General features: G+C 36.0%; 1 protein-coding gene and 1 long non-coding RNA gene across 3 annotated transcripts; one reads left to right on the top strand and one right to left on the bottom strand.

The window, feature by feature from the left end:
* The first annotated feature begins 11,848 nt into the window (after positions 1–11,848).
* On the top strand, positions 11,849–17,495 carry LOC140806898 (probable protein phosphatase 2C 33). Of its 2 annotated transcripts, none has more exons than XM_073163429.1 (6): positions 11,849–12,419; positions 12,771–13,150; positions 14,816–15,205; positions 15,280–15,397; positions 16,020–16,243; positions 16,662–17,495. In XM_073163429.1, the coding sequence occupies exons 2-6, from the start codon at positions 12,905–12,907 to the stop codon at positions 17,118–17,120; spliced, it is 1,437 nt and encodes a 478-aa protein (XP_073019530.1). In that variant the 5' UTR covers positions 11,849–12,419; positions 12,771–12,904; the 3' UTR covers positions 17,121–17,495. The 2 variants fall into 2 exon arrangements, with proteins under 2 accessions (XP_073019530.1, XP_073019529.1); XM_073163428.1 differs by having other exon boundaries at positions 12,635–13,150.
* LOC140806899 (uncharacterized) lies at positions 13,420–14,809 on the bottom strand. The gene is made up of 2 exons (XR_012112598.1): positions 14,029–14,809; positions 13,420–13,932 (listed from the first exon to the last, which is right to left on the bottom strand). It is a non-coding gene; the product is annotated as an uncharacterized lncRNA (long non-coding RNA).
* Positions 17,496–25,202: the final 7,707 nt, after the last annotated feature.

Genomic DNA, 25,202 nt, shown 5'->3' with positions numbered 1-25,202 from the left:
ATGAATAAAATACAAGTTGCCAAATTCACAGCTAGAAATAATACAAACTAGGTGATCTTTCTAGGATGATGATTTTCAACAAGAATTTAGGACATGGTCCTATCAGACACAAACATGTCATTTCTCAATTTCCTTTTTTAAAATTTACACAATGGTCATGGTCTTTCCCCTTTAAATTATTTTATATAATGATAAGCACATATATATTTTATGAACAAGAACGTTCCACGGCTTCTTCGTACCCATTTATTTTTATAACATTGCACAGATATACACACAAGATATTATAACATTGCAACTCGTATAGTGGCAAAAAAACCTCTAATATCATGTTTCAATAAAGTTTAACCTCGAGAATCAATATGTTACACCAAATCTTGGTGATGTATCCCTCAGATACGTTGACATGATATCTCATAACACATCTAACACGGTGATTCACACATGAACTAATATCCAAGGTTGCATCACCAGATGTATCAGAAGATTTTAAACAGACCAAAACATGAACACAACTTACTGATATTAGATCGATGATTTGGAGATGAATCCAGAGATGAGTGTTTTCTTCCTACGTTTTTCCCTGTCAAAATTTCTTTCAAAAATACAACAGAATCATCGGATTCACATTCAACTTCCTCGGTTTCAGTTACTTGGTTCATACCAGCGTCTCTCTCAAAAGAATCATATATATCAGTTTCATATTTTCAACATTTTGAATTGAATTTCATCCGAAAAACACATGTAGGCATAGAGATTGCATAAATTTTTTGTGTAAATCAAGGGTTGTAGAAATTTTTTTTTTCGACTGGATTGAATATAGATACAACTATGCTTACGAGGATTTAAAAGCAAATCTCCCAAAAATAAACCGCGAGAATTAAATAAAACTCTGAATAGAATATAAGAATGATATATTAAGTCTATCATGTTGGTTTATCTGAATAATGAGACTCAATATTATTACATGGAGTTTGATTCAAATTTTATAACAATTAAAATAAAAAATTATAAAATATTTTTCATTTATTTTCTCGTCCTTCTGTCATTTTAACTCATGCGATGTCTTAATACGTGTCGATTGGACTTTCATATGTCCAGAGTCTGAATCCGATACAACTGTGAATATTATATTATATTATATCCAACATCAGCAAATTTATTTGGGGCCCAAATTATATTAATATGTGCATGGGAACATCAAAAGACCCATGTTTAGTGTTGTCCTAGCATGGACACATGAGTTGTGGTTGCAACGTTTTTTTTTATATTTTATTTTATAAAAATTCTTACAATTTGATCTGGAATCTAACATATTTCAAAAACGTGAACTTTAAATGATAGGAAGAAATCAGCTAGAATATAAATTTAAATTATAATCATTTTATTGTTATTATTGATGAGAATTAACCTATCTTTTATTTCAATCAGTTGTTCCAAATGTTGGGCATGTATCAATTAAGAGTGTGTCTCATGTGAGATCGTCTCACGGATCCTAATATGTGAGACGGGTCAACCCTACTCATATTCACAATAAAAAGTAATACTCTTAACATAAAAAATACTTTTTTTCATGGATGATCCAAATAAGAGATCCGTCTCACAAATACGACCTGTGAGACCGTCTCACACAAGTTTTTGCCATCAATTAAAGCGTTCAAGAAATTTATCTCATAATATAATTAGTAGGGTTAATGTGGAACGATCTGATTAGTATAAATCTATGAGACACATCAACCCGGTTTCATATACAGAGTGAAAAATATTTTTTTGATATAAAAAATAATATTTTTTATGGGTCAAGTCGGATATGAGATTCTATCTCATAAAATCGATCCACGTGACTGTCTCACATGAGTTTTAAATACAATTTTTTGTCATGTTACATGTAAAAGATGAATTGCCATTTTTAGATATATTAATTAATTAGTAAACCTTTACAATAAAAGCACGTCAAAATTATTAATGGTCAATATTATCATTATGAGATCAGAGGGATCAAGTCAAAAATGGACTTATTATGTGCGGAATTTATATGGGCCCCATTATCAATTGCCATTATTTAATTATTAAGTAAAAAGAAAATGGTAGTCTTCAAAATTTTTTAAAATAGTTGGGAAAATGATAGATTTTTATTTTTTATTTTCAATTTAGGGGAATATTTTCCCCATTAAACCGAGCATACCAAAAAAGAAAATTAGAGAACACCTGAGAAAATTCAATTATGGAGCCCCGGAATATAAAGTCATAAAAGCTACCAAAATTCCCATAAAAAATGAAGGAACACAATAAAGGAGTAATTTTAAAAATACTAATACATACCATCTAGCTATGGATACATGTAAATTAATGATGATTATCATGATCATTAATAAATCAAGTTGATTACAAAAAATTTTAATTATTATTTGGATAAGGATAATGTAATTATCTTAAATATGTATTTTGTACATATAATATGTGAATTTTTTAAGTTAGTTATATTATTTTACTTATTATTAAATTATATGAAAATATTGTGTGGGGCCCTTAGCTCCTAATCGTTATTATAACACAATTTGATTAGGGTTAAGTAATCACAGCGAAAAACAGGTTTAAAATTTCTTTTACGACGAGCCCAAAACATCTCTTCTAGATTTATAATACTAAAAATAGTATTTAATCTCAAATCATAAAACATGCCCACACGAAATCAAAACCAATCATATACAAACAACTCATATCCTCGAGACATGCCCCGGTATATAGATACATATACATATACTGGGAACAAAATATAAACCTCAACTCAAACTATGACTCCCTCCAGAAGCACCCTCGTCGGTCTCCTGATATCCTGGAGTACCTGCCATTGTCCACACACAAAGACAACAACAGCCCCCCCTGGGGGTGAGCAAAGCTCCGTATGGAACAACCAATCATATATACCACAGATATCTAAACAATGATATATGGTATGCAATGCATGTATGTCGTGGAGGTATAGGGTCAAATGCCCATCCACTGAGCACATGTCAGAATCAATCGAATCGCTATCAAATAAATGCTCGAGCTGACACACCGGCCAATATGGGATACATGTATGATAGCGTCGGCTAAGCGCCATCAAATCCCAAATCTCATATCCAATCATATGGGGCCACAATTGTCTATGCTTTACGGGTCATATAATACCGGCATAGCGATTGTGTTCACAAACCCCGGAATCCAATCAAATCATATCAGGGTATCCAAGGATCATAGCTCAACGTGCATGTCATGTATCGATGTATGCATAAAATGATGTGTGTTAACAAAACATTTATTTTGTACATCGATACTCAAATCTCAATGTCATGTATGCCACATAAATCAACAAATAGGGCATATAGACACATAATCTCAATCCAATCAATCCAATCAATCCGACATATATCATATAATACAGATACCTGTCGTATGTTACCCGGTCGCAACATACCTCAATTTCTTCGCTTCCAGTTGATGTAGCCTGAAGATATTGATATAACACTTTATCTACATCAATTACATACTCATTTCAATCAATAACATACTCCAAAATCATTAATATGAGTTTCAAATATCATTTGAAACTTCAAAAATTCATATCAAATCAAAATCATATCATAATTTAATTCCGACTTCGAATACAAGTTTCTTGTCGGTTATTCTACTACATATCAGAAATTCAACTTCAAATACATGCTATTCCAGCACTATGATATTTAAAGCTGCTGGAACTCGAAGAAAATTACCTCAGTCAGAAGCCCTCGACGCGACGATCACAAATATATAATTTGTCTCGCGTTTAGACAACGTCTCGAAGTCGATTCGGGCGAAAGAAAATCGAAATCTCTCGGTTATTCTCGAAACTCTGAAATGTAAAATGAAGAAAACGAAAGAAAGAAACTCATTCTTATCTCCACCGCTCTCGCGCTCGGGCGGTAGAATTCTCGCGCCCGAGCGCGAGACATTCTGCCCCCGGATCGCATTTGTGCCGCGCTCGAGCGGTCAAAAACTACCGCTCGGGCGCGGCATGTTCTGCCCGAGAACACGCTTCATAAGCCCTGGCGCTCGGGCGGTAATTTTCTACCGCCCGGGCGCCACTCGTACTGTACAAATGTTTTATTTTTGTACTATTTTTGGCGTCCGGCCTCCAATCGAGCTCTTACAACGTCAATTCATATCCAATATTCATTCTCAATTCCATTGTCACGATATACATCAAATACCTAATCCATGACAATTTCATTAATTATCGATAATCACATAGGATTTACGATAATACAATACACGGTCCTTACATATTATTTATCTAAATTTATATTGATACTCACAGGAAATTTAGAGTCATATTTCAGCAAGTGTCACTAGTCCAGGCGCAGGTTTCAAAATTATCCTGAACTTGAAATCACGAATAAGACCGTTAGAAGGGGGCCGGAAGGGTGTCATGAGGTAGCCCCTCCGGTGCTCAAGTTAGAGACTGAGGATATGAGTGGAGAGCAGCTAAGGGTGCTGCTGAAAAACAATATAATGAATGAATCGACTGAACACTCAAACCTGGTATTTAAAAGAGAATACATGGGCCCTTGATGGGCTTGTCTTCCATTTGGGCTAGAGATGGGCCAAGGGTAGTGGGCCTATCCATAGGATATCATCAGTCTCCCCCTCCCGAGTCGAATTGAATCGTATGTTCCAAGTTCGATTAATTGGCTTGTTCTCGATTCATCGGCGACGAGAGCATACCGTGTTAGAAAAATTTATTTGGTTTGTCGTTATCGAACAATGTTTACCGCTGCGAAAATTACGGGGATCAACCTACCTGGTCAGGTCGCGGGGATCGTCCTGCCCGATCAAGTCGGTGGGGTTTGTGCCCAAAAGCTCTTCAGAAACAATCATTCGCAAGGATGAGGTCGTGCATTTTCTTTCTGCCGCTTGTCAATCTCCAAAAATTTGGAAACAAATCAAATCATGATCTTGCTTTGAAAAGAAAGATTTGGTTGGACTCCCCCTATAAATAGATGTCCCCTCCTCACTTCAATTTTACTTCTCGCATACAGAATTTTCTACTCCCTTCAGTCACTAGATCTCTCCCGCTTACTCCTCACCTGCACGCTCCTCCGTCAATCGACCGCCCATGCGCCCTGCGCTCTCCCTTGCACAGCAGCCGCGCCGAGTGTTCATCTGCACAGCACCGTCCTCACCTACCGATCTCCCCAGCCCAGCCCAGCCTCGCCCTTGCAAGCACGCCTCGCCCCACACCCTCGCCGCTCACCTCACCCCTCGCCCTCTTCTCGTCCGACCATCACCCTCGAACTACCCCGCACACGCCCTCGAGCACTCACCTCGCCTAGCTAGTGCGCGCCTCACCCCTCGCCTACCTCGCGCGCTTCGCCTGCACAGCGCGCACAAGCCCTCGCCTTGTCCCTCCTCTCCTCCACTTGCTCCCAAAACTCACGCTCGCCCTGTCACCCGAACAACACCCTCGCCTGCTCGCCCTTACCCATATGCTCGCCCGCTCGCCCTCGCCTCCGCCTCGCCCGAGCCTCTTGCACGCTCGCCCTGTCTTCACTTTACCCAAGCCACTTGCACGCCTCACCCCTGCCTCGCCCTACAATCATGCCCTTGCCACGCCCAAGCTCTCGCCCGGCACCATGTATGCTCGTCCCTCGCCTTGCGCGCCTCGTCCCTCCACCAACTCCCCCCTCGCCCGAGTGGTCACTCGCGCCAGGCGCGTCCTCGCCCCACATGATCACGCACGCTTGCTCGAGTGATTACGCCCACTCGGTGCGCCTGCTCGCCCTCGCCCCTGCCGAGTGCTCGCCTCCTTTCCCTTGCCCGCGCGTCCGCCCCAGCATTCGCCTCGCCCTCGCCTGGAAGCCCTCGTGTCAATCGGCTGCTTGTTCTCGGAATCTAATTCTTTGAGTATTTTTTCAAGTCTTATCCGGGTCAGTTCTCTCATTTTCTTGTTTAATTATCCTTAATAGTTATGTCTTCATCCGATTTCGAGTCTAGTTCCTCGATGGTTCCGAGAGGTCTAGCAGGTCTAGCGAGTCTGGCGAGAGTAGGACTTCCCTAGCTGATCCTGAATTTACCCTAAATTCTCATGAGGAGGAAGTCACCACCCATAGCCGCCCTGGCAAAGAAGTTTGTCATGTGACCCAACAGATGAACATATCGAACACCGATAACTTACGGTAAGGTCACTTGTCATCTCATATTCCTCCTATCATCGATTCAAAGCTTAGGACTTTGTGGCATATCTCTTCCTCTCACCAGATTATCATTCCTGGCCCAGAGGACCGACCATATCGAGCTCCCCAGGGTTACTATACTTTCTTCCAAAACCATCTCGATGCCGGTCTCCGTTTTCCCTTATGTGACTTCCTCAAGGAGTTGAACAATTCTTACCATGTGCATTTAGGTTTACTCACTCCCAATGCTTTCCGCTCGATATGCTGTTTCGCCGTATTATTCCGGGCCTTAGACCTTTCTCTAAATTGCACCACGTTCTCCTATTTCCTGGTTTTTTCCAAGTCGAAATAATGACCTTTCTATGTGACCTCCCGGTCTAGCCACAAACTTTTTGATGGGGCCCCAGTCATGTGAAGGATTGGAAAAGATATTTTTTTTCTTTATTCAGCCCCCTAAGGAATTGACTTGTTTCACGGATTGGTACACTACTTTTACCAAGCCTAAGCTTTCTAAGGGTTACAAGAAAGATAAGGACTATCTTCGCATAATGAGAGTGTTATGAGATCCATGCTTTAGTGTTCCCCAACTCTTACCAGAGGATCTCCTGTGCCACGTCGATTTAAGTCCAGCAAAAATTAAGCTGAAGGAGAATGCTGGTAGATATTCTCATTTTTCATATTTTTTTTCTTTTATTTATTACGTTCCTTGATAATATTCTCATTTGTTTCAATGTTCTTGCTTGCAGGTACTAAAGTCATGAATACCGTAATGCTCCGCGAGGCTGTGAAGAAGAAGTCTGAGAGTTCATCTTTAGCACCACAGAAATCAGTTACCCCCGCAGTCAAGACAGGGATGAAGGGAACTTGCTCTACCACTGCGACGAAACCTGCTGGCTTGCCTAGCCTTGCGAAGAAGAAGGCATGCTCGTCTTCCTCCACCCAGTGGCGAGCCTCCTCCCCACCTCCTCATGCTGAGTCCCATCCCCCATCTGGTAATGAGAAGACGTCTACTGATCCCAGCCCGTTAGTACAACATGCAGGGAAGTGCAAGATATCCGAGATCTCCATCGCTTCGTCCCCAGAGTCGTCTGGATCAGATGATGAGCACCCTGCTGGGCCGATGATACACCCTTTGTATACCCCAGAGTCAGGTATCGTGGGCCAGGGTCCTACTCACATAGCTCAGAAGCTGTTATTTCAGCTCCCCTCCTCCACGGACGCAGCTTTCTTGAGTTCACTGGGATGGTCTGATCTTACCCGCCGGACATGCAGCAGCATCGCTGAGGTATACTTCTCACTCCAGATTCTAGACTGATATTCAATATATGCATGATTTTCTTTTCGTATTTTCACTCTTATATATCTTATTCAGGGCATGATGTATCTCGGGGAGTTGGCCGAGCGCGCCGACCTTATCAGGTCCCATGCCGATCGCGACTTATGTGAAAGCGAGGTTCTCCGCGAACAACTCTAGGCGACCATAGATAAGGCAAAAGTGACAGATGTTAAGGAGCTTTCGGAGTCCCAAGCTCGATGTGGTGAGCTTCTGAAGGAGAAACAGGAGTTTCAGCGACTGACAGAGGACCAAGCTAAAGAGAACCAGAAGCTGAAAGAAGAGTTAAAGAATTCACGAGCTGAACTTAAAAACGCCAAGGCGCGACATGCTGTAGAAGCCTCTTCCTTCAAAGAAGAATTCCTCAAGTCGGATGAATTCAATGAGATTTGCGGTCCTAAAGCTTATCATTACTTGGAGGTGGGCTTCGAGGGTGCGTTGATCTCTTCAAGGCTCATGGCTACCCCCCACCAGGCGCTCCCACCGACTTCATTGACATAGAGGATTTTATAGCGAGTCTCCCTCTTGATCCTTAGACCGTACTCCTTTATTTATGCGATTTTCTCATTTATGCAGATGATGTACGCCCTGGGGCCATATTTGTCATGTAATGCACTGCTTTACTTTCCGTAGTATTATGCGACTTTTGCGACGTTAACATTTGGTTATCTTTTTTTGTGCACTTTCGGCATGTATGAAACTCGCTTTATGCAACATTGAGTATTTTGCATTTGAATTTACCTTTTAATTTTCCAAGTTTATATTTGATGTTATTAAACCATTAGGGTCAATAAAATCTCCAACTCTCATTCTTTCCTACTAGACGTATCTTAAGCAGGTAATGTACAATTTTCGATCTCTTCACTACTTCTCCATTATTAACTATGGCCCTAATAATAAAAACTTCACATCTCCACCCCTCCATTCCTAACTCTTCTGCTAGGCGAAACCTTTAGCGGACAAATTTTAATTTTTCTCCTGCACTCTGCTCCTCTACTAGACGATGTCTTAATAGGAAAATTTAATTTTCTTCCTGCATGCTGCTCCTCTACTAAGCGATGCTTTAGTAGGAAAATTTAATTTTTCTCTTGCAGGCTGCTCCTCTACTAGGCGATGCCTTAGTAGGAAAATTAATTTTTCTCCTGCACGGTGCTCCTCTATTAGACGATCCCTTAGTAGAAAAATTTTATTTTTCTCCTTCACTCTGCTCCTCTACTAGGCGATGCCTTAGTAAGAAAAATTAGTTTTTCTCCTGCACGCTCCTTCTCTACTAGGCGACGCTTTAGTAGGGAAATTTTAATTTTTCTCCTTCACTCTGCTCCTCTACTAGGCGACGCCTTAGTAGGGAAATTTTATTTTTCTCCTGGACGCTACTCCTCTACTAGGCGATGTCTTAGTAGGAAAATTTAATTTTTTCATGCACGCTGCTCCTCTACTAGGCTATGTCTTAGTAGGAAAATTTTAATGTTTTTATTTCACTCTGCTCCTCTACTAGGCGACGCCTTAGTAGAAAATTTTTTTATTTTTCTCCTTCACTCTGCTCCTCTACTAGGCGATGCCTCAGTAGGAAAATTTTATTTTTCTCATACACTCTGCTCCTCTACTAGGCGATGCCTTAGTAGGAAAATTTATTTTTTCTCACCCTCACAATACAACAACATTTATGAACTGAAAAGAAAAACTTGATTTAATTGAATCCCAACTGATTACATAGGAAAATTCGAAATGAATTACATCAACAAGAAAATCAAGAATAATATTTTCTAAGGTGATAAGCGTTCTAAGGCCTCTTCAACGCCTTGTCTTGCTCATTCTCCACGTAATAGGCTCCAAAGCTCGGTCTTTCGATAACTTTGAAGGGACCCTCCCACTTTGGGTGCAACTTTCCTTTATGCTCTTCTTGCACCTTCCTCAGGACCAAGTCACCTACCTTGAAGTTTCTCTGAATGACCCTCCGATTATAAGACTGTGCAATGTGGTTCTTATAAGCTTCCATGTGAATGTTGGAAGTCTCTCTCTTTTCTTCCAGAATATCAAGTTCAGTGGCGCGTCTCACACCATTGTCTCGTCATAAAACATTACCCTTGCCGATTCCAACCCAATCTCAGCCGGGAGCACTGCATCATTACCATAGACCAAACTGAAAAGAGTTTCTTTGGTTCCTTCTCTTGGAGTGGTTCGGTACAGCCATAAGACGCTTGGTAATTCATCCACCCAATTTCCCTTAGCATTGCCAAGTCGAACCTTCAGACCCCTCATCAGCGTCCGATTAGTCACCTCCACCTGCCCATTACTATGCGGGTAAGCTACAGACGTAAAGACTTGTTGGATCTTCATTTCTTTACACCAGGCTTGGATGTTAGCCTCTTGGAACTGTCTCCCATTATCAGATATCAATCTTCTAGGCACCCCATATCTGCACACTATACTCTTCCGCAAGAATTTCAGGACTTCATTTTCATTGATTCTTGCCAACGGCTCTGCTTCCACCCATTTCGAGAAATAGTCAACTGCCACCAATAAGAATTTCTTTTGAGTAGGAGCTATAAGGAAATGCCCCACAATATCTATTCCCCACTGGTCAAAGGGGCAAGCAGCTAGGATAGTCTTCATCATCGCGGTCGGCTGGTGCTGCAACCGGGCATGACGTTGACAACTATCACAAGAAATTACTAGTTCTTGGGCATCATGCAACACTGATGGCCAGCAATAACCTGCGAGCAACACTTTCCTAGCCAAAGCATAAGTTCCCAGGTGATTTCCACAGAACCCCTCATGGATTTCCCGGAGCACATAATCAACCTCCCGATAACTCAAGCACCGAAGAAGTGGCCCTGCAAAAGACATTCGGTACAACACTTCCTCAACTATCACATAGCGCGAACACTTTATCTTCAACTTATGAGCTTCTCGAGATTTATCAGCCCCTCTTTCAGGTAATCAATTATGCCAGTTCTCCAATCCTCTTCCTCCTGTTCAACTGCAGGCGAACTCGTGTGAGGTATGAGTAACTTGTAATACCACATCTCTAGTCTTCCAACTTCTCATTGTTCCAGCCATTTTGGCTAGAGTGTCCGTCTTTTCATTTTCTTTACTAGGAATCTGTTCAAATGTAATATCTGTGAATTTCTCTCCGACTCTGTTGACTTCTCGAGCATACTCAATAAGTTTTTCGTTCTTCACATCATATATTCCCTTCATCTGTGTGCCACATGCTGTGAGTCAGAAAAAATAAGTACCTGGGTAGCTCCCACGTTTCGGGCTGCTCGAAGTCCTGCCAACACAGCTTCATACTCCGCCTCATTGTTGGATACTCAAAAGTCCAACCTTACAGCTCACTTCACACGGGAAATTTAGGGTTCGATTCCAGCAAGTGTCACCGGTCCAGACGCATGTTTCAAAATTTCCCGAGACTGAAATCACGAATAAGACCGTTAGAATGGAGCCAGGAGGGTGTCCTAGCATAGTCCCTCCGACGCTCAAGTCAGAGACTAAGGATATGAGTGGAGAGCAACTAAGGGTGCTGCTGAAAAACAATATAGTGAATGAATCAACTGAACACTCAAACTTGGTATTTATAGGAGAATACCTGGGCCCTTGATGGGCTTGTCTCCCATTTGGGCTAGGGATGTGCCGTGGGTAGTGGGCCTATCCATGAGATATCAGATAGATATTTTTGTAAAAACTAACGATTGTCAAGAATATTACTAAATTCCTCGACCTTTATATATAATATATATGATTATCTATTTATATTTTTTTCAGTTGTGGGAGGGATTTTGATATAATCGAGCTCGAGACTTGACATATCATCCTAAACTTTTCTCATTAGAAGATGTACCATAAGTAATCACCATATATAATTATCTATTATAGGATATGTTAGTTTAATATTAAATTCTTAATTTTAATAAGAAGTATTTCCCATACTATTATATATATATATATATATATATATATATATATATATTATAATAGTTGAGAATGTTAGAAAAACTGTTTGAAAAAGACAATAACATTTCTTTTTTTTTTATCCTTCTTTTCAACACCAAAAAAAAACTTTCTTTTTTCTACCATAATATTATTACATTTTTATTGAAATCAAGTTCAATAGAAAAATAGATTTTTTGCTATACACAACAATGTGTACGAACATAATAATTATAAAATTCATAACAAATTACAAATCTCCAATTTTTATTTTATAAATTGATTAAATAATATTTCAAATATTTAATATTATGTTACAGACAAAGTTTCAATCACTAAGTATATATCCATCGTGAAATGAAAAATGGATAATCTGTGGCTGAGTAGTTTCACAGTTTTCACACAGAAACAAACACTGACCAAGTCTTCTCTTTTTTTTTTTCGCTTTTTTTTTTTTCTGTCATTTAACAAGAAAGGCCTTATCGGCGGCTTTCTTGCGATCCCAAATCTCTGTCCCCGTTCTTCGTTTTTGATTCTTTCTTCTTCTTTTGGCGTCCTTCGTTTCTTACCATTTAATTCAATTCCTCGTTCCGTTTTTTAAACTTGCGAGGCACCACTTGTCTTCTATTTCCCTCTCGCTCTCTCTCTTAATCTAGACCAATTCTTGGGGTGAGATGAAAACTATAAATGTATAAAGAATATAGAAGAGCTGGGGCTGACGTACTGATTTCGGGGGTGCGAATCATCTATTGATATTGATCAACTGTCGAGCTTCTTGGGTTTCCTCTATCTGCTTCCAAGATCGAATTGTTGGTCCATTTCTGCAATTTATTGAAGAGTCTGGTTTTGGAAGGTTTATGTTAAGTGGGTTCTTATTTGTTGATCTCCAATTCAGACCTTTTTTGGATTTGGGGCCCCTTTAAGAGATTGAAGTGCATTTCATCAATACAGAAACTTGGAAGGTTCTCAATTTTTATTCCAGATCTGCGTTTCTCTTTCTTTTTTCTTGTTTTTGTTGTAGTCGGTTCTTTGTGCTCAATCCTTTTACCTTTTACATGCAGAAAGATAAGGGGATATTTAGTTTATTCTCTGTGATTGTTGTTCTTTTACGCGTCTTTCTTTTTATAAAGTTTATTGATAGACAAGGGCTAATTGGAAGTTTGTGTTTTTTTTATAGGTTGGATTGGAAGCTTATTCTTCTACCCCTGTATTGAATACAAGGCTGAATTTTTCCCTATGGATGAGTGTATTTTTCTTTGATAAACTGGATAATATCGTCATCAATTTATGTGTATTTTCTGGGTTGGATATAGGATTTAGGGAAACTTAAGAACCTTTTGGAGGATTTTGGACTTGGATTTTTGAGACGGATCCAGTTACGGAGAATAGGGAGTGTGACTGCCTGGCTGGTCTGGAGTGCATCCTGAATGTAATCAGGGCCCTAAGGATGGGGTCCTGCTTGTCTGGTGAAAGCAGGGGCAGCCCTCTTCCTGGTTCTCCTATTGGAGTTAGAAAGAGGAAGGGGTCGAAAAGGAGACTCGGGTCTCGAAATTCATCCTTTGATTTTAGGGCAGAAGAACGACTTCATCGGACGCCTGGGCGGCTGTTCTTGAATGGTTCGAGTGAGATTGCTTCACTGTTTAGCCAGCAGGGCAAGAAAGGAACCAATCAAGATGCCATGATTGTTTGGGAGGTTAGCTCATTCTTTCCTTACCTTGATGCTTGTGATTAAGGATAAATGAGAAGGATAAAGTCTACTGTGATTTGATGTATTATGAGATCTCTGGTAATTTTGTCTTTAACATGAGGTCAGCCATAACCTTTTTTTATGTGCTGTTCAACCATATATTTTCTGTTAAAATAAAATCACTGCACTGAATCGTTTGCCAGTTTTTTTTATCAAATGTTCATTTGTCATTTGACAATGTTGTACTCAGCTGAAAACTGCTTATGCTTTTTATATTTTTAAATACATTTATTGTTAGAAATGATCATACACGCTCTCGTTTATGACTGCGGGTCCTTAAATCTTCCAATGCTAAGTACTTTTCCACAACTTAGTGAGTTTCATGGTTCTTGTACATAATAGATTCACGGTTGCCGTTTCTTTATTTGTGCTTTACTTCTATTCATTACTAAGCCTTGGGGAAATATATATCCACTGAATCAATAAATTTGGATGTTCATTTCTGTTCGAACACCCACAGTTAACAATGAGCTATTGAAACCACTTTCTCAGAAGCTCAACTTGTAGGGATTTCTCAAGCAATAGGATTTACACTTTTAAACCCCCCTTTCCCCTGACTTGCAAGTCAAAAATTGGGGAATACGTGTGATATTATGTAAATGTTGATTGTATATTGTTGTGCGCAAAAAGTTAAGAAAATTTTGTGACCCATGGTTCTGACATTTAATTAATACAGTTTTTCCAGTACTAAGAGCTCAAAAAGAGGTGGCTAGCTCTGTAGTTTTATACTTTAAGTCTTTAACAAATGGTCAAATTGTTGTTGCTTAATTAAAAGTTATCGCTTGTTTTGGTCAAAAGAGGTCGCTAGCTCTGTAGTTTTATACTTTTAAGTCTTTAACAAATGGTTAAATTGTTGTTGCTTAATTAAAAGTTATCGCTTGTTTTGGTGGTGCAAGTCAAATATTTTATGCCATACAAAAGCCCAACACTATGTTTCAATTGCTCAACAAGTAAAAACAATTGTTGCTTTCCAACAATCTCATTCTTCATAATTGCACCAATTCCAATATATAATCTTGGCTCTGATACCAATACACAGAGCTTTAGCGCTTTACTAAAATTCAAGTTCTCGATCTTACAAATACCTATTCGTGTTACGTGTTTGGGACCTGAAGGAGAGACCCAAATGTCAAGATGCCAACCTTGAGGGCTTGTTAAATTAGTTGTAATGACCCGACACCACTTATGCGCGATCATTACTCATAGGACTTCTCCAGCCCAGGTACCGGAGCTTTTACCTTCCCAGGATTCGAACCCAAGACCTCCTGGTATGGAGAGTCTTATGAGTAATGACACATGGAAAATCAGAACCCAAGATGGGAAAAGATCCCCGAGGGAGCCGAAGATCGGGATAGTCCATGCTCGTTATATTAGTAGTCAGACTTTTGCGAGGTAGCAGAAGAAGGATATATGCTTATTTTTATAAGCTTGTGATTATTGACTCCAGAGAAGGGAAATTGTAGATCTAATAGTGTTTGACAAGTGTGATGGTTTTGTACTATCACATGCTAATAATGTTCACTATAGCTAATGTTGAATCTTTTTGTACAGATAATTTATTATCATCATAAGTTTTCCTTTATCTGATTTTTTATGAGATTTGATATCCAGAATTTTGGCTCGAGGACAGACACGGTTTTCTGTGGGGTTTTTGATGGCCATGGTCCTTACGGTCATTTGGTCGCAAAGCAAGTTCGAGATACTCTTCCTCTTAAGCTAAGTGCGCACTGGGAAGTTAATATAAAAAGCGATGAAGTTCTTAGAGAGGTCAGTTTAAATACTGCTGGTAGTTTATGCTCTGAAGAAAATTCCTTTGTTTCTGCTGATGAGGAAGCTAGAGCTTCCATTGATGTTGACGAAACTGGAAAGACTTCAGAGGTCTTTCAGACATTGAAAGATTCTTTCCTGAAGGCTTTTAAGGTTATGGATAGGGAATTGAGAATGTATGCGAGTATTGATTGCTTCTGCAGTGGAACAACGGCTGTGACTCTGGTGAAACAGGTACAACTTGATGATAAGAAGTGATTATCGATAATGTTTTCGATGTATTATGCAATTAATATATTTTTCTGTAGGGCCGGGATCTTGTTATTGGAAATGTTGGGGACTCTAGGGCTGTATTGGGTATGAGAGATGAAAATAACGCACTTGTTGCAGTCCAATTGACTGTTGATCTCAAACCTAATCTTCCAGGTAAGGCTCTTTCTCTTTCCCATGATATTGGTTATATATTGGTTGAGACTGTCATGAGTTTATGAAACCAGAAGAATGCAAGATCTTTAATTTATGGTGCAGAAGCATTCATCGTTACTGGTTTTTGTTGGTGATTCTTTTCCCATCTGACTCCAAATTTTCAGCTAATTCTCCTACAAAAATTGTGCACTTTGGAATTTCAGTAGAGTAGACTTGAAAAAAATAATTTTGTAAATCCACAGTTCTCCCATTTATCTTCCCAGGTCAATTACTAGCATCCTTATCTTTAGTCATTGGATTTTAGTGGAGGTGTCGATACAAATACCAAGTTTTTAACACTTATATTTTGATTAATATCGAATTCCTCTATAACATGATTGGAGTGATAGTCATCCTGGCTAAGTGGAAACTCTTTTTTTTTCCTTAATAACGAGATGTGCATGAGGTACTGGAAAAGTCAATTATCATGGATTTTGGGCAATCTAATCGCGAGAGATATATAATTTTTTTTTGTCTTATTTCATGATCTGTCACCTTTAATACTAAACTCTGAAATCAAAGCATTTAAGATAAGCTTGATATCAGGCCCTCATTATTGATTTTATCTACACCTCTGTTACAGCTGAAGAAGAGAGGATACGCAAATGTAAAGGACGCGTTTTCTCCCTTCAGGATGAACCTGAGGTATCCAGAGTGTGGCTGCCAAACAATGACTCTCCCGGCCTTGCTATGGCACGCGCATTTGGTGATTTCTGTCTCAAGGACTTTGGTCTTATTTCGGTGCCCGAAATTTTTTACAGGCGCATCACCGATAAAGATGAGTTTATAGTATTAGCAACTGATGGGGTAAGGACTAGTGTTTTATTCCCCCCCAATTGCAGTATTCAATTTTGTATCTACTTCTAGGGTCATCTTATAATCTCTTTATTTGTTTTCTTCGTGTCCTGTCCTGTCCTGTTCACCATATTTTTTTTGTTGTGACATGGGTGGTGGTGTTTTCCTGTCTAGTTTCTTTAGGTGTCCCATTTTTTCTGTCTACTAGTGCTCCACTTGCAGTTGTTTTACCGTCGATTGACCTTTAATCAATTAGAAGATTATTTCTAAAGAGCTGCTTTTGTGCTATATCCCTTGGATTCTAATGATTGAATTGGTCATAACTGATTTTATTATTGTAACACAAGGTTGTATTCTATATTTATTTAATGATATTTTATTTTTCTTTTAAAAAAGGTAAAAGTTGACCTAATTTGTACGTGTATTGTAGATATGGGATGTTCTTTCGAACCAAGATGTGGTGGACATTGTCGCTTCCTGCCCCACACGTTCACACTCGTCTCGAACTCTCGTGGAGTCGGCAGTGAGGTGTTGGCGTTCCAAGTATCCAACTTCTAAGGTCGATGACTGTGCTGTTGTTTGCCTTTTCCTCGACTCAAACGAGACTGTACTTTCGACATCCAAATCCAAGGAAAATATCCCGTCACCCGAAACCAGTCCAACCGGATTGAACCGTTCTGGTACAGTCAGAACTGGGAATGAGGCACTTGAATCAGGAGATGGAGAAGGTCCGGAAGCAGCAGCAGCAGAAGGTGACCAAACGGGGAACATCGGAACGGGAAGAGAGTGGTTGGCTCTCGAAGGCGTCTCCCGCGTAAACACCCTGCTGACCTTGCCCAGGTATGTGCCCGGCAAAGAAGACAAAAAAGAGACTAAAGCTAAGAAATAAAGGTGGCATTCTTTCATCTATTACTTTATTAATATGTATTTTTTTCCCCTAAATGATTTAAGATCTTAGGACCATTTATAATATTCATGATATTTTGTGTGTGTTTTTTCGGGGGGGGGGGGGGGGGGGGGGGGGGATTGAGAGTTGGACCCGACTAGTATTAGAGCGTCTGGGGAATGGTCCTTTCTTTCTGTGTTTTGTGTGGTTAGAATCGGAAATTTTGTAGCATCCAACTCTTCCCTCTGCTCATTCAAATTTGTGTGTTCATCGACATCGTCGTCCACCTTATCATATTTTTATATTATTGTCGTGTTGATAAAATAATTGCGGTTCAAACTTTCATTTTTAGTTATATTATTTTAATGCCTTTTACCAGTAGCTGACTGATCTTGGGGTTTCATTCGAAATATATTTTATTTTTATTATTCGAGTTTACAAATCATAAATTGTTCGGTTTTTATTATTGTATGCATCTCTTTCGATCCACGACGACTCGATAAAACCCATTTTTGCTCGAGTTCTTGAAGACTGATATAACCGAGTTTTTTTAGGCATGATAGACATGTAGAGTGTGTAATGTGTTGTAACATTCTATGTAAATATAAAATCATATTTTAATATCACAAATTATATTTTGTTATTTAAAACTATAAACGTAATGTATGATATCATCGGATTAAGCACCTTCTCGTCGGCAAAAGTCATTTTCCGGATTGTTTTCATTTGATGGTACTTCATAACCTTCGCGGTTTAGCGACGATTTACGTGTAACCTCGATATGTTTTATGTGAACCGTCTAATTGCGATGGAATAGTGTAAATCATCACTAAATTTGAAGACGGTTCTTGATAAATCACCAGAATCACAATAGATTGAGAGATTTCTAAAATTCGCGAGGGTTCACGTATAATTTCGGACTGCATTTAATTGTTTGGTTCCGTCATTCAAATTTTGCATATGAAGACGGAATTTTATGACAGATTTCCGAAAACCGTGCTAATTACATCCAATAGGTGAGTGACACCTCATCGGTGCTCACAGAGGTGTGCACGGTGGGTGTGCAGGATAACAAAACTACGATATAGTTTTGTTATCTTGCATACCTACCGTGCACACCTCTGTGAGCACCGATGAGGTGTCACTCACCTATTGGATGTGATGGAATATAGAAAAATTGTGCATCCAATGAGTGAGTGACACCTCATCGGTGCTCACAGAGGTGTGCACGGTGGGTGTGCAGGATAACAAAACAAAACGATATAGTTTTGTTATCCTGCACACCTACCGTGCACACCTCTGTGAGCACCGATGAGGTGTCACTCACCTATTGGATGTGATGGAATATAGAAAAATTGTGCATCCAATGAGTGAGTGACACCTCATCGGTGCTCACAGAGGTGTGCACGGTGGGTGTGCAGGATAACAAAACTATATCGTTTTGTTGGGCCTGGGAACGATGGATTGTGGTTCTTTCCAGTTCTTCATTCGCTTGGCGCTGGTTTTGCATCATCGTTTATCCATTTCCAGCTCTTTTAAGGCGTAATTTGAAGGTGCGTGTATGATATCTTCTACATTTCATTCCTTGTGGAGTCCCGAATCGGTGTTTAAAGTGTTTCAGTGAATGATGAAAGGATTAGATTTTGAATTTTGTGGACGCTTAAGCCAAACATCAATTATCATCGTTATATTATTATTCAAATAAATCATCATATTATTCTTGAATAATTATTCAAAATTAAAGTCGCCAATAAAATTATCATCACATGGAGGAGTATGTTCGCCCGTACAATCTTAAAAGCTGTCATAACACGATACAGTGAAAGTATGCTCAGGTCTATTTTGAATTTGTAACAGATTATTATTGTTGGTATCATCACATGGAGGAGTATGTTCGCCCTTTATATCCAAATATTAATCTTGATGATCCGTAATTATCGTACTAGATTCTGGACGTAGTTAGAGAACTACAAATGATTGCACATGTTGCTCCTCATATTTATAATTATTTTCCAAATAATTTTAACTTTCAAGACAATTTACTAAATGGCAATCACAATATTTATGAAACCACCAACAATCAACTCATAGAGATTATTCCCCCAAAAGCCTTAATAACTACATAAAATCTTTGTACAACTCAGCCATTAAGGAGATTCGGGATGAAAATCCAAATGATCACTCTTTGTTGTCTATTTTTGTGATATTATTAAAGATGAAACATGAACATAATACCTCTAAAAGAAATTTCAATGACATATGTCAACTAATATTAGAGTTATGTCCTAATGATAACGTCTCTAATGGTTTTTATGCTACAAAGAAACTTGATAAGGATATCTGATTGTCCGTCGAGAAGATTGATGCTTGCAACAATAACTGCATGTTCTATTGGAGTGTAGATGATCCTTTAACAGAATGTAAAAAATATGCGAACATCCTTGATATAAACCCAGTAGGCGTAAATATCAGCATACTAAGAAGCATGCTCTATATAAGTAGATGTATTGATTTCCCACCATCCCTCGTTTACAAAAGATATGCCTCATCTACTAAAGATTCACATATGTAGTGGCATCGCAACCACCATTATGACGGTGTAACAATGACACACCCATCTGATTCGCCAGTATGACGTCATTTTGACGCTATACACACATCTTTTGCATCAAATATTCGAAAATTGAGACTAGAACTCCAACAATTTGGTCAGATGAGTCAACAATATTAATCGTGGCCTGTGATTTTAACGGCAAATAACATGAGATTTTAACAGCAAATAACATGTAACCTTGAATGTGTATGAAAATACGAGTACATGTTCCTGACTGGGATTGTACCTGGTCCGAGGAACCCTAAATATAAACTAGAATTTTCTCTTCAGCAATTGATTGCAGAACTTCATTCACTTTGGTTTGATGGTGCCCTTAAATACGATATTCACGCAAAGAACGGTTTGATAATCACACGAAGTTCCTATATAAAGATCACCCACTACGTCACAATTTGTACATGTTTGTATGTGGTAGAAGAGTACTACATTTCGCTGCTAATGTTAAATGAGGATTTTAATTACTGAATGAGTTGGATAGTTTTGGTTTTAGGTCTTCGTACGAGGTTGAATATGAGATGAAAAACAAAGAAACGTGTAAATGGATCAAATGTGGATGGAGAGTAGGAGTATTTTTTTGGAGCCTCCTTGTGAACTACAAACCTGATGTCCTTGTTCATTTAAGTTAGGCAATTAAATTATTAGGTTATCTCAAGGGTTTTTTTTTAATTCATTGTCCATCTTAAATGAGTTTGGACATTAATACATATTCCTCTTTATTTTTTAAATTTTATGCCAAAAAAATTATTTTTTTACATTCCCTTGTTCATTTAAGTTAGTAAATTAAATTAATATGTCTTTTTAAGGGTTTTTTTGTTATTCATTATCCATCTTTGATAAATTTGGACATTAATTCACATTCTTCTTTATTTTCTAAATTTTATGACAAAAAATTATTTATTTACATTTCTTAGTCAAAAAATTATTTTTTTACATTTCCTTGTTCATTTAAGTTAGAAAATTAAATTAATATGTCTTTTTAAGGGTTTTTTTGTTATTCATTGTCCATCTTTGATAAATTTGGACATTAATTCACTTTCTTCTTTATTTTCTAAATTTTATGACAAAAAATTATTATTTACATTTCTTAGTCAATTTCTTAAGGTTTTTTTTAATTCATTGTTCATCTTAAATGAATTTGGACATTAATACACATTCCTCTTTATTTTTTAAATTTTATGACAAAAAAATTATTTTTTTGCATTTCCTTGTTCATTTAATTTAGCAAATTAATATGCCTTTTAAGGGTTTTTTTGTAATTAATTGTCCATCTTTGATAAATTTGGACATTAATTCACATTATTCTTTATTTTCTAAATTTTATGACAAAAAATTATTTATTTACATTTCGTAGTCAATTTTTGTGATTCATTGTCCATCTTAGATATATTTGGACATTAATACACATTATTCTTTTTTTTTTTCTTCTAAATTTTAAACTAAATTTATGATCTAATCTTTAAAAAAAAAATAATCAATATAATCTTTATAATTAATATGAATTATATTGATAGTTTATTATCATTTGTTATATATTACAATTTTTATATAATTTTTCTAACTAAGTATTACATATTATTTTATTTATATATGTTTTTTACTATATATACTTATTTGAGTGGTATTATGTTAAAATTTTATTTTTCTTAAATTATTAATCACTGATATTAATTTATAAATTATTCATTCTGATATAAAATTAATTATTTATAATATGTATTCTAAAAAAACATAGAAATTAAATAAAATCCGCAATGTGTTAAAAGTTAGTAAAAGCAAAAGTGATATTTATCTTAAAAACAAGTTTAATGATTTTATTTTAACATTATTATGATAATTTAGTAAATTAAGAGAATTTTATTTGACGTTTGTCTATGTATACTCTATTTATGTCAATTTTAGTTTTGATTTTGGTAAAATTCACTATTCTGATAATTTTATTTTTATTGTTTTTTTCATTTTGAATGAAAAATAATTTTGTTGATTTATCATTTAAGAGAGCTGTATTATGTCGCGGAATGAAATATCTATTACCTATATAAAAGAGCCAATCTTTTTAGAATTGTGATTTGTCTTTTAAGTCCTTCATTAATTTATAGATTTTAATTAATTATTAATATTAATATAGTATTTTTATTATTAACTGTATATTATTATTATTAACTATATATTATTATTATTATTATTATCTATATTACCTAAATTACCTAAAAGAGCCAATCTTTTTAGAATTGTGATTTGTCTTTTAAGTCCTTCATTAATTTATAGATTTTAATTAATTATTAATATTAATATAGTATTTTTATTATTTACTGTATATTATTATTATTATTATTATTATTATTATTATTATCTATTACTTATATATAAGAGTCAATCTTTTTAAAATTGTGATTTGTCTTTTAAGTCCTTCATTAATTTGTAGATTTTAATTAATTATTAATATTAATCTATTATTATTATTACCTATATAATCTATTATCTATTACCTATATAAAAGAGCCAATCTTTTTAGAATCTTTTTAAAATTATGATTTGTCTTTTAGGTCCTTCATTAATTTATAGATTTTAATTAATTATTAATATCAATCTATTATTATGATTATCTATTACTTATATAAAAGAGCCAATACTTCATTAATTTATAGATGCTTTATCTTTTAAGTCTTTCATTAATTTAAATTGTGATTTGTCTTTTAAATTCTTCATTAATTTATAAAGTTTAATTGAATTATCTATCATCTATTTATATTATTATTATATTACGTTATATTATATCTATTATAAAATAGCCAATCTTTTTAGAAGCGTGATTTGTCTTTTAAATTCTTCATTAATTTATAGATTTTAATTAATTATTAATATTAATCTCTTATTACATACATATATATCTATTATCTATCTATCTATCTATCTATTATTATTATTATTATTAAAGAGTCAATCTTTTTAGAATTGTGATTTGTCTTTTAAGTTCTTCATTAATTTAATTGTGATTTGTCTTTTATGAATTGTTGTTTTGAACCAAAACATTTTGATGATGTTTTATGTTCCTTTATGGCTTTGTGATGGAATGAGATGATTTATCCGGATTTAAATTTGTTCACTCTTATAGCATTACATGTAGACAATTATTATTACATCAAAGCAAGGTTTAAAAAATTGAAAATAAATCAATAAAAAGCATGTTGCAACTGTTTCAATTATGTTACCGAAATTACAATAGGTTTGATTGCACCAATTGTGTGAAGTTAAATATCGAGATCGTCCTAAGGTATTGCAACTATAATTAACTTTATATGCTTAAAAACATTTAATTATTTTTTATACTTTGTTGGGTGCAATAATTGTCCCTGCTTGGTAGAGCGATCGAACCGTGGTGCTTGAGCTGCTTTGCGGTTTAAAAGATTTGAGTTGCACCATTACTACTAGCTATAGCTTTTGGTAAAGCGTTAAGCACTCGGTCCTACAATTGGTATCAGAGCCAATGTCACGGATTCGATTCTCATTGATTGCAAGGAGTGCAATTATTAGGAGGGAAATTGTTGGGTGCAATAATTATCCCTATTTGGTAGAGCGATCGAATCGTGGTGCTTGAGATGTTGTGCAGTTTAAAAGATTTTTGCACCATTACTACTAGCTATAACTTTTGGTAAAGCGCCAAAGCGGTAAGCACTCGATCTTACATACTTTCTCAGAATTAATTTTTCAAGTACCACATAACAATGCTGGTCCAATATGAAAATGAAATAGCTAAGGTGACATTGTTCGAAGAGGTTGCTGAGACATTTATTGGTTGCTCCATCAAAAAATAATTGACATGCATAATAAGGTGAATTAAAATATTTATTTGAATAATATTATAATAATCTAATACATATTGCCAATAACTACAAATTTTATATTGCATAAAAAAAGTAATTTGGAGCATGTAACAATACTTGATCAACAAAGAAAATAAGATCACAATTTTCTTTTCAAATTAGACAAGTCTGTCTCAACTAAAAATGGAATAACATCAATAATTGTGGATGGATTGGAGAAACGATAACTCAAGAGAAATACTGATAAGAAAACAAAGAACTGAAACATCAATGAAATATATTAAGAAAAGAATGAATGCAAAGGAAAGGGCAAAACAAATACAACATGAAGATAAGAAGACACGAAATAATAAAAAAATGACAAAACCACAGAACAATAAACAAAATTCATCATGTTCCAAAGGAGAAACCATAAAATTCAAGATAATGAAAAAATAGATGATTTCAATAAAATGATGAGGAAGCTTAGATAAAACAGTCACACAGAGATGACCCAAAAACTGAAAATTAAACAAGAAAAAAATTGATAATGCTTTTTATATTATAATATTCAATAGAAAATGGTTCTTTCGATTTCACTCAATATAAGTGTTTTATGTTCACTTATTCGTTACAACGTTTATTCACCACGTGCAACGCACGTGTTACTTGCTAGTGTTATATAAATAAGTGAATATATATGATTTATAATCATGATGTTCTTTTATGTATTGTGTTCGATATATTTAAATTGATAAATACTTATAAACATGATGTTATTTAAACGACTTTAAACACTATCTAATTCTTGTTATTATATTTTTCATTATTAGTCACCTACGTGCACATGTACATTCCTAGTATAATATATATATATATATATATATATATATATATATATATATATATATATATATAGAAATATTAATAATTTAAAAAATAAACATATGAAAAATAATTTTGGGAATTCAAATATTAATTAATTATCTTAAATTATTTTTGAAAAAAATTAATTAATTTAACAGTAGAATTAATTAAATAGTCGCAAAATTAACGACCGTTTCTATTTAAAACTGTCTCAAAATGAGCGAATGTTTTTAACTAAATCATTGCTAAATAGGGACGATTTTTAATTAAATCATCTCTAAATAGTTAATTAAATAGAAGTTTATTACAATATAATTGTGGAAAGACGATAGAAGAAAACCACACATGACTTTTTTTTTTTTGGAATATTCAGGAGATTTATATTATAGGAATAATTAAATCAGATATCAACTTAGGATTAGGCGAAACTCATCCAACCATAACAAACATAGATGCTTCCCTAGCAAGAGTATAAGAAGCCTGATTCGCGGATCGATTCACACAAACAAAACTAGAAAAATGAACATCCATTAATATTAGAAGTTTATAATATTCGACAATCAAACCCAAGCTCGAAGAATTTGGCTGAGGAGAGTTAATCGCTTATCATTTTATGCTCAATAACATGATTTTAAGATTGTCATTCAATGACGATGAATAAATCTAAGTCGAGGCAAAAGTTAAACTCTTTATTGGTAATTTATTATCGGTATTTTGAAAAATTCGAATCTAAGAAGTTCAAATTCAAGAGTTGAAACTTTAAAACAATGTAAAAGAAGAGAAAGTAGAAGGAAGGATCTTGAA

The sequence above is a fragment of the Primulina eburnea genome, chromosome 12 (genome assembly GCF_022965805.1).
Source record: "Primulina eburnea isolate SZY01 chromosome 12, ASM2296580v1, whole genome shotgun sequence".
In the NCBI taxonomy this organism is placed as follows: Eukaryota; Viridiplantae; Streptophyta; class Magnoliopsida; order Lamiales; family Gesneriaceae; genus Primulina; species Primulina eburnea.
The sequence above is the reverse complement of the archived record's forward strand: the minus strand, read 5'-3'. Positions and strand labels throughout refer to the sequence as shown.

Bases quoted from the DNA above. Each gene is read 5' to 3' on its own strand.
- LOC140806898 (XM_073163429.1), top strand. From the start codon at position 12,905: ATGGGGTCCTGCTTGTCTGGTGAAAGCAGGGGCAGCCCTCTTCCTGGT. The intron at 15,206-15,279 runs GTACAACTTGAT...ATTTTTCTGTAG, and splicing joins CTGTGACTCTGGTGAAACAG to GGCCGGGATCTTGTTATTGG. The intron at 16,244-16,661 runs GTAAGGACTAGT...CGTGTATTGTAG, and splicing joins TAGTATTAGCAACTGATGGG to ATATGGGATGTTCTTTCGAA.